Genomic DNA, 15,488 nt, shown 5'->3' with positions numbered 1-15,488 from the left:
GTTACAATGCTTGTGACCCATCAAGGCATAGTTGAACTGAGCTGCTTCAACTGTACCACAGTGTGTATCAGTTGTAGTGGCGAGTGAGTGAGTGGTGATGTGCCATTCTTTTGGCAACCCATGCCCATGCAACAATGAAAGCCAACAGCCTTAAGGTTCCAGAAATGCAATGGTTGCTGTCCAAATTAATGGCTATGCAGACCTGAGGTAACTGTGTATCCAGTGGCACCCCATACCATGATGCCAGTTGCTGGCCCAGATTTAGACTGACTTTAATCTGGAAATTGTTCTTCGGAGTGTCTATACGTGTCACGTCCAGCAAGGTGCTGTATACAGTGCTGAGGTTGTCTGAAAAGGCCATGTGGTGCCACCACTTTGTCCATTGTTGCTGATGAGTTCATCACTGTGCAATCCTGCACTGCCAAGTGAGCACTGCGTGTCCTTTTGGGCGCTTCTCATGTGGGGCCATTGAAGTCCTGCATGGAATTGAATATAGTCCTCATGAACCTACTAATTTCATATGAGCATGACAATTGTTGGATCTTTAGGAGCAAAAGTGGCAGTACTGCAGAATGATAAATTAGTCTCGATAGGCTCCAATTCTGCTGGTGTCAAATTCCAACATGTGCTTGTAAACTGTTCTTCAGTGAAGTGTCATATGATCTTATTACAAACGGTATTCAAATTCGATTTCTGAATGAGAATAACACTGCACAAACTTCCCTCATATGCAGAATATAGATTGAGCTACTCCTGCCTAATTTCTATGGTTGTATGGAAATGCTGATCTTAGGCACAGCCAAGCATGTAGTGCATTTCAAGCCAACTTGTTGCATACCACCATTATGGTGGTTTTAATGGCCATCACAGTTAAGTTACTTTTCATTCGCACATTCTTCAGAAACAATCAATCCTACCCAGCTGTCAAATACACAATAATTGTTTAAATAATCAAAATTATCCCAGTGATTCATAACAGTTTCTTCTTTGTTCCTCCGTTAAAGATATTATATTCTACCTCTAAATCTATACTCCGCAAGCCACCTGACGGTGTGTGGTGGTTACCTTGAGTACCTCTATCGGTTCTCCCTTCTATTCCAGTCTCGTATTGTTCGTGGACAGAAAGCTTGTCGGTTTGCCTCTGTGTGGGATCTAATCTGTCTGATTTTATCCTCATGGTATCTCTGCGAGATATACGTAGGAGGGAGCAATATACTGCTTGACTCCTCGGTGAAGGTATGTTCTCGAAACTTCAACAAAAGCCCGTCCTGAGCCACTGAGCATCTTTCTTGCAGAGTTTTCCACTGGAGTTTATCTATCATCTCTGTAATGCTTTTGTGATTACTAAATGATCCTGTAACGAAGCATGCTGCTCTCTGTTGGATCTTCTCTATCTCTTCTATCAACCCTATCTGGTGTGGATCCCACACTGGTGAGCAGTATTCAAGCAGTGGGCGAACAAGTGTACTGTTACCTACTTCCTTTGTTTTCGGATTGCATTTCCTTAGGATTCTTCCAATGAATCTCGGTCTGGTATCTGCTTTACTTAGGATTAATTTTGTTTGGTCATTCCATTTTAGATCAGTCCTAATGCCTACTCCCAGATAATTTATGTACCTAATATCTTAAAATCATCAAAATCTCTACAGTAGTTCCTCAGACTAGCCCACTATAAATACAAAGAAGTGAGCAGGGGACTTCAATTTTATACACTGATGAGCCAGAACATTACGACGACCAATGGCAACCGTGAGGATGAATGCCTTCTGGTGGTGCTGTAAGCATGTGGTGCAATGAGCAAAGAATGTAAGTAGAAGAGAGACTAATCAGCAGTCATTATAATGGAGATACAGCCAACACATGCAGAAATTAACTAATGTAATTAGTTTTGACAATGGGCACATTGCTTTGGCCCTGCAGCTGGAAATGAGAATCTTTGAAACAGCAAAGCTGGTTACCTTTTGGCATACTACTGTCATGAGCACCTATGGAAGGTAATGATTGTGAAATAATGAATAGACCGTATGGTATTGGACGACCACATCTCATCACAAAACGTAGAATCTCCCGCTGTGTAATCCAGAATGGGCCGATCTGTGGCAGGTCTGATGACAGAGTACAATGTTGGTGGAGACACAAGTGTTTCGAAGTTCAATGTTCAAAGGCCATAGTTGAATGTGGAGCTCCACGTCACATCCTACGTATTCGTACGTTGATGCAATGACATTGTGGGTTATGATTGCAGTGGGCACAGCATCACTGAGTTTCCACCGTGGATCAATAGAAACGTGTCGCCTGTCGAATGAATCGCATTCCTTATTACACCAGGTCAATGGTTGGGTCCTTAAACGCTGTCGTCCATGCCAATGGCTGTACGAAACATGCACCATGCCACAAATGCAGGCTGCTGAGGGCATAATTACACTGTGGGGTACAATGAGTTGGGCTTCCATGGGATCTGTGGTGATAATCAAAGACAGAGAGACAGCAGTGAACTACATGGACATTGTTGTGTACCACCTGCATTGATTCATGCCTGAAGTCTCCCCCTATAGCAATGGCATCTTCCACCAGGATAAAGGTCTCTGTTGCAAGGTCTGAATCGTGCTACAGTGGTTTGACGGACATTGTAGTGAACACACATTGATGTTGGCCAGCAAATGTGCCTACCACGTATCCAGTGGAACATATATCGGGTACCAGCTGCATGCCTGTAAACCACCATCCCGTGATTTGTGTGAATTGCTTGACAAGTGCATAGACATCTGTTGCCACATAATTCTGGAATCACGTGAAGGTTGCAGTAACCGTGCCAAGCACAACCTCTGTTGAACTGTATTTGAAAAGTGGAACAACATGCTATTAAGCAGGTGTTCATAACGTTTTGGCTCAACAGTATAGGTAGATACAAGAAGTTTTAATAAAATGGTTTTTTATTTACCTACTAAACTATGACTATAGCGTACATTTTGTGTTTGGATGCAATAATGTTCTTCCATTAAGCTTTTGGTTGATAATTAATGAAACTTATATTCTAATGACAAAATAATTTTTTAATGATATAATTACAATATAACTATAAAATCTTGCTTCTTGCCAAATTTCATGATTCTATGTCAATGGGAAATATCTTATAGATTTTGATGAGCAAGTTAGTTTGCCACAAAATTTGTGATATAAATCACTGAATCTTTTGACTGAATTGACTTAGTAGTTCAAAATTTGTACACTGCCAAGGGACCATGGACCTTGATTTGTGACATAAATTTAAAATTGATACTCTACCTGTTCCTGTGAAAGGAGGCAGGCAGAATGATCCAATAAGGGTACTGTTTACTGTTTCTACAGACTGAAGCACGAGACCTAAAAATGTTTATAGAATTAGCATTCACTTGAAAGAACTTAACACTTGGAGATTTGAACAGACCAAAGGAATTAATCAATTCTGGTATTTAAATTTGATGTGTTCCAGTATATCTTATATTTATGGTTTTATGCACAAATTTTGGGAAGGCTTCTCTGTTACAATTTTCGTCCTTGATTTGTCATCTCTATTACTACCCATTTTTTCCTCAGGTCTCAATAAACATACTAAATTTTCAGAAGCAAACAAATCAGGTTTATATTTTTCCCAACAACATCTTGATAAAGAGTTAATTATCTGTTGGTAAATTTTCCAGTTGGTATGATTGTTATTGTTGTGGCCCATGAAACGTTAATGTTTGTAATGTTTCATCTAGAGCTACACTGGATATCTTCAGAAGTGCACCTGGTTCTGCTGAGTCTTATCAACTTTTTGGCAGGACTTTGCAGAACCAGTAGTAGTTCTGAACATGTCCAATGTAGCTCTGGATGAAACGCGTAGGAGCATAAGTGTTTCATGGATGATAACTATACAACCCAACGATTTACCAGCAGCCAAGACTTCAGTTTGTGGAAGTTGTATTTATATAATCAAAAGATTATCATGCCAGGAGTAACATTTATAGATCCTACTTTATTCAAAATGATTATTGGAGCTTGTTTTCATGTATCTTGCATATGATTTCTGTATTAAATGTCGTATTTTATTTACATTAAGTATGATTCTACAAAAAATTATGATTGATTCATTCACTAAACTGATGGAATAACTTGGTTTACTCGTTCCAGGATCTCCATACATCTGCTTGGTATATCAGTATTGCATCAAATGCAGCTTTTGGATTTGTTTTGGATGCTATCAGTACTTCATTTGTGTCTGCTGTTATTTTAAGCTTCCTCTTAATGGATACAAGTAAGATTCTGAAGATCAATTATAGACTATTTTCTTATATTATAAGTAAGATATATTTGTTGTAAACACAAACTCATTAGTTAAATCTGCAGCAGTTACCAGAATTGTTTGTTTTTCAAAAAGTCTGCCCCTCCAATCTAAATCACCCATCATCTCTGATAACTTGTTTTAAATGCAGATAACATTGATAAGCAGACCTGTGCTGTTATCACCTACAGAAAAACTTAATGTAATTTGGTAGTTAGTACCACTTAAGGTGCAAGCAACACAAGCTGCTGCTTGGAGTGCCAAAGTGAGAGGGGGTGACAGAGGTTCTGTAACTATAAGCTTTGTGTACGGGGCATATCACAAGTAGTAGAGGCCATGTGGAGGCCAAGCTGAGGGGTCATGGCATGTGCACAATTCCAAGATGTGTACGCAGTGCATATGACCGTTCGGAGTGAAAACTGACACAGGTGAAAGTTTAGCAGAGGAAACAAAAGAGGAGTGGAGAGAGTGAGGGGGCCACCAAATGGTGTCACGTAAAAAGAAAAAATGTTCTCAAACTAGCCCATTTTTGGCATTATGATTAAGTTTTTGGTAACAATGACAATGTAATGATGCAAGAGACTTTTAGTATGTGTAGCAGCCAGTATTTCAGGCTGCATTTAGTTAGTTAGTTATTTAAGAACAGTACCTAAAGAAACTGAAGTGAATTATGTAGAAATTGCACTAAATTACTTGAAAGTTAATAAAGCAAATTGTGGCAGCCTGGTAATTTTTTGTTAAATGATTTTGCTTCTTTTGTATTTTCCCAGTGTTGCCTGTTTTGTTGTTTTATCTTTTTCTTTTTGTAAAGCTAATGAATTAATTTCAGGAAGTTGACCACCAGACAATGTTCTTTCCAGGTACTCTAGGTGGATATGTTGGTCTTGCAATTTCTCAGTCTCTCATCTTGACTGGAATGTTGCAGTATGGCATTCGCCAAACTACAGAGGTGGTAAACCAGATGACATCAGTTGAAAGAGTTCTTCAGTACAACAACATAGATAAGGAACCCTCTTTCGAATCTGAGCCAGGTAATAGCAGTAACTTTTCACAAGCAAATAAATACTATCTGTAATTGCTGCTATTTTTACATTAATAAATGGGCACGGTAGCTTGCATGTCAACTTGAGAGCATTATTTTTTCAGCTGCAACTGTGTGTCAACTTCTGTGAACATGAAAACTCAAATTTTTAACAGAATTACTTTCTATGGTTAGTTGGTATGCAATAAAAAGTAAAATGTACTACATTACTGATACAATGGGCATGTTGTTGTTGTTGTTGTTGTTGTTGTTGTTGTTGTGGTCTTCAGTCCTGAGACTGGTTTGATGCAGCTCTCCATGCTACTCTGTCCTGTGCAAGCTTCTTCATCTCCCAGTACCTACTGAAACCTACATCCTTTTGAATCTGCTTAATGTATTCATCTCTTGGTCTCCCTCTACGATTTTTGCCCTCCAATGCTAAATTTGTGATCCCTTGATGCCTCAAAACATGTCCTACCAACTGATCCCTTCTTCTAGTCACGTGGTGCCACAAACTTCTCTTCTCCCAATCCTATTCAATATCTCCTCATTAGTTACGTGATCTATCCACCTTATCTTCAGTATTCTTCTGTAGCACCACATTTTGAAAGCTTCTATTCTCTTCTTGTCCAAACTAGTTATCGTCTATGTTTCACTTCCATAAATGGCTACACTCCATACAGATACTTTCAGAAACGACTTCCTGGTACATAAATCTATACTCGATGTTAACAAATTTCTCTTTTTCAGAAATGTTTTCCTTGCCATTTCCAGTCTACATTTTATATCCTCTCTACATCGACCATCATCAGTTATTTTACTTCCTAAACAGCAAAACTCCTTTACTACTTTAAGTGTCTCATTTCGTAATCTAATTCCCTCAGCATCACCTGACTTAATTTGACTACATTCCATTATCCTCGTTTTGCTTATGTTGATTTTCATCTTACATCCTCCTTTCAAGACACTGTCCATACCGTTCAACTCCTCTTCCAGGTCCTTCGCTGTCTCTGACAGAATTACAATGTCATTGGCGAACCTCAAAGTTTTTATTCTTCTCCATGTATTTTAATACCTACTCCAAATTTTTCTTTTGTTTCCTCTACTGCTTGTTCAATATACAGATTGAATAACATCAGGGAGAGGCTACAACCCTGTCTCACTCCTTTCCCAACCACTGCTTCCCTTTCATGCCCCTCGATTCTTATGACTGCCATCTGGTTTCTGTACAAATTGTAAATAGCCTTTCGCTCCCTGTATTTTACCCCTGCCACCTTCAGGATTTGAAAGGGAGTATTCCAGTCAACATTGTCAAAAGCTTTCTCCAAGTCTACAAATGCTACAAACGTAGGTTTGCCTTTCCTTAATCTTTCTTCGAAGATAAGTCGTAAGGTCAGTATTGCCACACGTGTTCCAACATTTCTACGGAATCCAAACTGATCCTCCCCGAGGTCCGCATCCATCAGTTTTTCCATTTGTCTGTAAAGAAGTCGCGTTAGTATTTTGCAGCTGTGATTTATTATATGGGCATAGCTCGCAAAATGAATAAAAAATAAGTAGCAAAAAAAATTAACTATACAAATAGTAAGCAGCCCTGTATTACACTGAGACAAATTACTAAAACCTGAAAAATTACATTTCACATAGTTAGGCGTCCAAGAATGTATGGCTCGAATAGAGAATAGCATGGAACCCTACATTTATGCCGTTAGATACGGAGGGGAAAAAAGAATTTCTGATGACAAACTGCAGCATAGCAGAGGAACCATCTAGATAGGCCACAGCTTGGCTCTGTGTAGGGGACTCTTAACATTGAACGGTTGTGTTGTTACAGTGTAAAATATGGAACCCTGCGCAGACGGTCGATCAATGCGATTTAAGCAATATGCAGTCATTGAATTCTTGACAGCAGAAGGTGTCACCCCAAAGGAGATTCACCAGCAAATGAAAGCAGTGTATGGTGATCTTTGACGTGAGCACTGTGAGTCTTCATTCTCATAACTCGACTGGAGTTCCCGGCAAATTTAAAGTCTGTGTGCTTTCATTTATGGAGTGAGCATCAAGGGTACCCATCAAGCACAGATCTTCCGATAGCCAAACAAAGCAACAATGTGACCCACACATTCTTGTGAAATGTGGTTGTGCTTGCAATTCCTCTCTGAATGATACAACGATCATACTGAATGAATCTTTCAACATTTTGCTTGTGAAACTAGGTGGTTGCTGTCACAGGATGTCCAACTCTTCATTTGTCAAGCAGGTCAGATTAGATGTTCTTGCCTCAACATCTTTAAAGTTACTCACCCAATGACACGCAGTACTCACGTCAACACAATCACTTCAGTGATTCTCTGATGAATCTCCTCAGGGTGACATTTTCTGCTGACATGAAGTCTATGACTGCACATTGTTTAAATCGCATTGATTGACCATCTGCACAGGGTTCCGTACTTTACACTGAAAAAACACAACCATCCAATGCTAAGGCTTCCTGCCACCTGGAGCTGTAGAGAAGAGGCTACGGAGCAAGCCAGTACCTGCCTCTTACCAATGCTGCCAACTGTTGAAGAGTTACGAAGGTGGAGGCATTACTTTTCATTCAACCCCCCTATCAAGCAGCTGCCGTGAGGAAATACTGTGTGATACAGAAAAAATGATCCACTGGCAGCCCCAAGAGACAAATACTGAAGTATCTAGTTGTCCATAAGTATTTTGGGTTCCAGCAGTGTTATGAAAAGGATGGGTTACAACACAGTGAGTTGCAGACAGACACAATGAGAAGACTGTTATATACACACATCAAAAAATGTTTTGCATCACCCCAGTTACCAGAACTCCTGAAGATAGATGTTAAATGTGGATATTGTATCACAGACACAGTCCCTTGGACTGTTAAAGATGTCACTAAATCCAGCTCATGTTGTCTGTAGTTCAATCATGCCTAGATGATAAATACCATCGTTCAATCACACCTGCACTGTTACTTTGTGCCAGGAAGGGCTCTCAACAAGGGAAATGTCCAGGTGTCTCAGAATGAACCATGTTGTTCAGACATGGAGGAGATGCAGTAAGACAGGAACTGTCAATGACATGCCTCGCTCAGGCCGCCCAAGGGCTACTACTGCAGCGGGTGACTGCTACCTACGGATTATGGCTCGGAGGAACTCTGACAGCAATGCCACTATGTTGAACAATGCTTTTTGTGCAGCCACAGGACATCGTGTTACGACTCAAATTTTGCGCAATGGGCTGCATGATGCGCAACTTCACTCCCGACGTCTATGGTGAATTCCATCTTTGCAACCGCGACACCATGCAGCATGGTACAGCTGGGCCCAACAAAATGCCGAATGGACCACTCATGATGGGCATCACATTCTGTTCACTGATGAGTGTCAAATATGCCTTCAACCAGACAATCATTGGAGCCGTGTTTGGAGGAAACCCGGTCAGGCTCAACGTCTTAGACACACTGTCCAGCAAGTGCAGCAAGGTGGACGTTCCCTGCTGTTTTGGGGTGGCATTATGTGGGGCCAACGTATGCCGCTGGTGGTGATGGAGAGCACCTTAATGGCTGTATGGTACGTGAATGCCATCCTCCAACCAATAGTGCAACCATATCTGCAGCATGTAGCGAGGCATTCACCTACATGGATGATGATTTGTGCCCCCATTGTGCACATCTTGTGAATGACTTCCTTCTGATAATGACATTGCTCTACTAGAGTGGTTAGCATGTTCTCCAGACTTGAACTGTATCGAACGTGCCTGGGATGGATTGAAAAGGGCTGTTTATGGATGACCCATCAACTACTCTGAGGGATCTATGCCAAATTTCCATTGAGGAGTGGGACAATCTGGACCAACAGTGCCTTCATGAACTTGTGGATAGTATGCCATGATGAATACAAGCATGCATCAGAGCAAGAGGATGTGCTACTGTGTATTAGAGGTACCAGTGTGTACAGCAGTCTGGACCACCACCTCTGAAGGTCTCACTGTATGGTGGTAAAACATTCAATATGTGGTTTCCATGAGCAATAAGAAGGGCGGAAATAATGTTTATGTTGATCTCTCTTCCAGTTTTCTGTACAGGTTCCGGAATGCTCACAACCGAGGTGATGAAAACATTTTTTGATGTGTGTATAAGATTTCGACAAGAATTTTCTTCAGAAAAGAGAAAAACACACTCGCACGCATGCGACCTCTACCCCTGGGCACTCCAGCAGTCCAGACAGAGATAGCAGTAGTGTGTGCGTGTGTGCGTGTGCGCGCGCGTTTCCTGAAGGAGGCTTTGGCCTAAAGCTTACATGTAACAGTCTTTCCGTCATGCCTGTCTCCAACTCAAAATATCATCTTTACTGTGAGTAGGAATCTTCCATAATATTATTTGTATTACAACCTGGACTTTCCATTGTTCAGTATTTGGCGTTTATTATGAGGCATGTCTTAGACGTATTTAGCTGGGAAAATTGTGCATGGGCAACATATCTATGATGTGGCAATCAAATGCTGGCTGGACAGGTCATGCCTGGTGCCAGACTGCGATGGCAATGACCAAAAAGATGTCTTATACGTTCACTCACCATCTGCAAGGTTCAGTCGGTGATAAGATTCTTTAATGCATCCATCGAAATTGTCAGCTCTGTCAGGTATATGGGCAGATCACCACAAGCAACCAGATGGTGCATTGCTGGTGTAGATTTTTTCCTGAGGTTGTCAAAGTGTCCATGATGAAGAGTGCAGTGGAAAACCTTCCCTCTTCAATGATTACCTGGTTGAGCTGGTGCAGCATGCATCCTGGAGAACAGTGGCTTGACGATTAGAGCTCGGCAGCCATTTTTGGCAGATATTGGGAGCCTTGTTGCGTGAAATTCTCACTGAGCACCTGCTGTTCAAGAAATTGTGTGCCAGCTGGGTGCCAAAAAACTTGACACCTGAGCACAAAACGAAATCCTTTGGATCAACACTGACATTTCTGTGGTGGTGGTGGTGGTGGTGGTGGTGGGTGGTGGGTGGTGGTGGTGGTGGTGGCGGCGGCGGCTACTTATACACAATCATCACAGGAAATATGTGGATTTCTCACTTGACCCCAGAAACCAAGTGGCTGTCAATGCATTGGTGTCACTGTGGATCCCTGGTCAAGATGAAATTCAGTCAGAGTGTGCCGGCTAGAAAGTGATGTGCATGGTGCTCTGGGACAAGAAGGGCACTATGTTCATTGACGTTCTGCCCATATGTGAAACAGTGAATGCTGACAGTTACTGCGAAGCAATGTGGAAACTGCGATGTCATTAAGAACAGCAGGCATGAAAAGCGTACTACAGGTGTTGCTCTGTTCCATGACAATTCTCATCCACATACAACATGATGGACTGCATCTGGTCTGCAGAAGTTCGGCTGGGAGATCTTTTATCATCCAGCTTACAGTCCTGATCTTTCTCCCAGTGATATCTATCTGTTTCTTGCACATCAAGAAATTCTTGTACTCTGGCCAGCGTTTTGACGACTATGAAGATCTGAAGACTACTGTCACACGCTGGTTCCATTCACAGGTGGCAGACATCTGTGACACAGAAATAAAAAAGTTGATACAATGATATGACAGGAGTCTCAATTCTTTTGGTGACTACATCAAAAAAGAGCTAAAACATTGCTGCACATGTTGCCACTCAAGGTTTTCATGTAACTAAATTGTATTTGTTTTTTTAAAAATAGGGAAACTTACTTTCTAGGTGTGCCTCATACTTTTCAGATGTTTAACAGAATGTTTTTCTGTAGAATAATGGGATGATATTTATGGTACAGAGAGATTTTCTGTTCTTGCCCTTGAAGTATAACCTTTGCTTCCACATAGTTTTTTTTCCTTGTTGCCAAGTGGATTATATATTTCAAGAGGTTGGTGAAAGAAAGTGCGAAACCATAAGAGTGTATTTTGACTTGGTGCATGATGTATTCTGGATTAAGTTCAAAGACAATAACATAAATATATTAGTACAAAACAATATAATAGTACAAAACAAACAATAGAAAATTCAGAATAGAATAATGACAGTATGATGAAAAGGATTGATTTGTACTAACCATATGGCAAAAATGCAGAGTCTGAGATAGGCACAACCAAAAGACTGTTAAACACGTAATCTTTCAGCTGAAGGCCTTCATCCAATTTAGACATCGCGCGTGCGCAATCTATTCTTTCCATAATTTTGCCGTAATACTAAACAATTTATGCAGTAGATAGTGTTTTGTAGTATCTGTGGAACTAATTGCTACAAGCATGTGGTAAATGTGAAAATATAGCATATAAGGCTTATAGTTACTAAAATGAAGGTTATTACTCTCTTCCACTGTCACATTCATTTCATCTAATTTTTCCAATATGTAAAGCTTAAATCTTCAAGTAGTGTTGTCCCTTTCCACAAATAGATGAATTGTTTCAAATAATCGTTAGCATTGAACTATATTTTCATATACTTTGTAGATACAGAGGACTCATACTAGTTGTAATTCCTTCATGTGTCATGTAGCACTATGTACTTGGCTTCTTGTATTGTTTGTACACCATGTTTCTTTACAAGGTTCACTTCTTCTGACTCAGACCCTCCTGTGCTTGAATTCTTAAATTTTCTATACATCTTAGTGAGATTTATCATAAGGGAGGTAAGTAAATAATCATATGACAGGGCTGATACAGAGGTGCCGAAGGGTGGTTCTGCTTTCCCACATTGTAATGAGCATCTTTTCATTTGCAGTGTGAAAGATCAGTGCTGAGTGTAATGGCTTCTTGCAGAATGGCAGGATGACTCAAGAGTTCCACCGTATCACATGCCTTCAACCTTGAGTAACATGAAGGGATTTTTGTTTTAATTCTTTGCATTGGTGTGTAGCCTGGTGATACAGAATCTTACACTACTTTGTCTGCTCCCAGTCACAGCCACATATTGATGTCAAAAATTTTTAGAACCAAATGTGTTTGAACTATTGAGTCACTTGGTCAAATGCTGTAGCTTGTCAGTGGATTTTATTTTGATACTCATTTTTATTGTTGGAATGGTATGATCAGTCCTAAATACTGTTTTGGAGAAAGCCTTAGAATATAATTTGGGAATCGACGAGTGTTTCTCACCAGAAGTAACTTGATTGTGTTTCATCTTGTGACAGGCTAAGAAAACAACCTTTAATACTTGGATGATGAGAGTAATTGATGTGGTTTGGTCTTTGCTGGCATACTTCCAGCAGTTGCTCCTCATGGTAATTTCTCTCTGACTGTAAATCAACCGTTTACTTAATCTGATGAATAACTTTGTTGCAAATTATTAACATTTGTTTCTTTAGTTTTTGTTATGCTGCTGTTGTTGTCGTTGTCGTCTTCACTCTAGACACTAGTTTGATGCTGCTACGTACTGTGGAAGCCTCTTCATCTCAAGAGTAACTACGGCAACCTACATCCTTCTGTATCTGCTTAGTGTATTTATCTCTTGGTCTCCCTCTATGATTTTTACCCTATATGCCCCTTCAGGCTGAACTAGATTCGGTAAAAACTGAATTAGCTAAGTTAAAGGGGGAAAAAGACTGCGGGAAATGGGAATTGGTAACAAGGAAATCGCGAATAGGGACCAGCCATGTAGATGTTGTCGAAGTTCCAGTTATGAATAAAGTCTCCTTGTTACCTGTAGTAGGAAGGGAGGAGCCAAAAACAGGCGTAGTTGAAAGTAGGGTGCAGCAGACTACTAAAATTGGTAACAGCATTAGGTTGGGAAAATCTAGTAATAGGAAAAGAAAAGTCTTGCTGCTAGGTAGCAGTCATGAGAGGGGTGTAGGCCAACTAGTGCAGGAGAAATTAGGAGCAGATTACCAGGTTACGAGTTTGTTTAAGCCAAGTGCTGGGCTTAGCCAGGTGATAGAAGACATAGGACCACTCTGTAGGGACTTTGACAAGAATGATGAGGTGATAGTAATAGGTGGGGCAGGAAACAGCCTGGCTAAGGATAGGAATTATGATATTAAGAGTGACCTGGATAAAATAGGAGTTGCAACCGGATGTACGAATGTGGGTTTTGTTGAGGTATTGCAGCGTTACGATCAGCCCTCGGTTAACCCTTCTGTGTGGTGAGTTAACAGAGAGTTGAGCGAGCAGCTGCTGGACGGTGCAAAAACACACATTTATACAGTGCCTGTTGGTAGCATTGGGAGATGGGGATACACTCGACATGGCCTGCACCTAAATAGTCTAGGGAAGGATAGATTAGCTGATATAATTGTAGGTCGTCTAAAGGGAGCCACTAGCACTCAAGGCAAAACCCTGTGACCGAAAGGGCATAGGGGCACCATTTTTATGTTGAACAAGATGTCCAGACAGGCAGCTCTTAAAGGTAAAAAAATAAATGGTTCGAATAAAGGTAGAGGAAACAGTTGTGTTAATATATTTCACCAAAATATCAGGGGATTAAGGAACAAAATAGACAAACTAATAATTTGTTTTGAGAATATTAAAAATACAACAGAAGTTGATGTACTGTGCCTGTCTGAACATCATATAACTACACAAATGGAAAATGTAAATATTAACGGGTATAAACTAGCAACTTATTTTTGTAGAGACAATATGGAGAAAGGAGGAGCTGCCATTTATGTTAAGGGGGAACATAGTTTTAAAAACATAGAAACCGCAAAATTTTGTGTAGAACAGCACATTGAAGTATGCGCTTCTGAGCTTAAATTGGACAGTGGTAAATTCATAATTGTGACTGTGTATAGGTCCCCACTTGGAAATTTTCAAATGTTTCTTAAAAACCTAGATCTCTTGCTGCGTTATCTGTCAGAAAAGGGAAAACACATTATCATTTGTGGAGACTTTAACGTAGATTTTCTTAAACTCTCGAGCAAGAAGAACGACCTTGAACTATTATTTTGCTCTTACAATCTGACATCAGTCATTGATTTTCCTATTCGTATTGTACAAGACAGTAGCACCCTGATAGATAACATTTTCATAGACCAAGATAAATTAAAAGAAGTAAGCACCTATCCTATTAAGAACGGGCTTTCTGATCACGATGCACAGCTACTTTCAATTCATGACTTTGCTCCATACAGTAATGTGAAAAACAAAACAAAAAAAAATAAATAATAATAATACGCCCAATTAACCATATAACAATTCAACAATTTAAGGAAAGCTTGAAAAGGGTAGACTGGGAGGATGTTTATCGGGAACCTGATGCAAATGTTAAATTTAACTTATTCCATGATAAACGTGTGGGTATATTTGAAAAGTTTTCCTAAGAAATTAGTGAATCATAATTCAAATAAACTTGATAAAAAAACCATGGCTGACTAAAGGGATTAAAATTTCTTGCAGCCGGAAATGGGAACTATACCAAGACACTAGAATAAGTCGAGATGAAGAAAAGCTCAACCATTATAAGAAATATTGTAATATATTAAGGAAAGTTATAAAAAAATCCAGAAGTATGTGTATCAAGTCTGAGATTAGCACCTCTGATGACAAAGTTAAAACAATATGGAATATAGTTAAAAGGGAAACAGGGCAACCAAGGTCACAGGACAACAGTATTACTGTTCAGCACAATGAAAAGCTTATAAATGAAAAATCACAGGTTGAAAATATTTTTAATAATCATTTTATAAATGTAGTGCAAAATATAGGCACCAGCTGCACACCATATAGAGCAGAACTCTATATAAAAGAGGCATTCCCGGTGCAAACAAATAAAATTGAAATCCTACCCACCTCACCGTCTGAAATTAAGAAAATAATAAATTCACTTAAGAATAAAAACTCACATGGAACTGATGGTATCTCCAATAGAATACTAAAATCTTGTCCACACCTGATAAGTCGAGTTCTTAGCCACATATGTAATAGCTCATTGAATCAGGGAATATTTCCTGACAGATTGAAATATGCCATAGTTAAACCCTTGTATAAAAAAGGTGACAAGACAGACGTCAACAATTATCGTCCTATTTCACTTCTGGCATCCTTCTCAAAAGTGTTTGAAAAAGTAATGTACTCAAGTTTAACTTTACACATTAGTGGGAATAACGTTTTAACAAAATGTCAGTTCGGTTTTCAGAAAGGTGTTTCAACAGATAGTGCTATACACGCTTTCACTGATCAAATTTTAAATGCTCTGG

At 39.8% G+C, this 15,488-nt stretch overlaps 1 protein-coding gene across 1 annotated transcript in view; it reads left to right on the top strand.

Moving 5' to 3' along the window:
* LOC126335577 (ATP-binding cassette sub-family C member 4-like) overlaps positions 1-15,488 on the top strand; it is a 295,393-nt gene that overhangs the window by 238,873 nt on the left and 41,032 nt on the right. Inside the window, exons 18-19 of the mRNA XM_049999008.1 lie at positions 4,153-4,276; positions 5,164-5,334. Of these exons, the coding sequence (XP_049854965.1) occupies positions 4,153-4,276; positions 5,164-5,334 (295 nt within the window). The remainder of the gene's footprint in view (positions 1-4,152; positions 4,277-5,163; positions 5,335-15,488) is intronic.

The sequence above is a fragment of the Schistocerca gregaria genome, chromosome 2 (assembly GCF_023897955.1).
Source record: "Schistocerca gregaria isolate iqSchGreg1 chromosome 2, iqSchGreg1.2, whole genome shotgun sequence".
NCBI classification, from domain to species: domain Eukaryota; kingdom Metazoa; phylum Arthropoda; class Insecta; order Orthoptera; family Acrididae; genus Schistocerca; species Schistocerca gregaria.
Note: the sequence above shows the minus strand (reverse complement) of the source record. Positions and strands in the feature narration are given on the sequence as shown.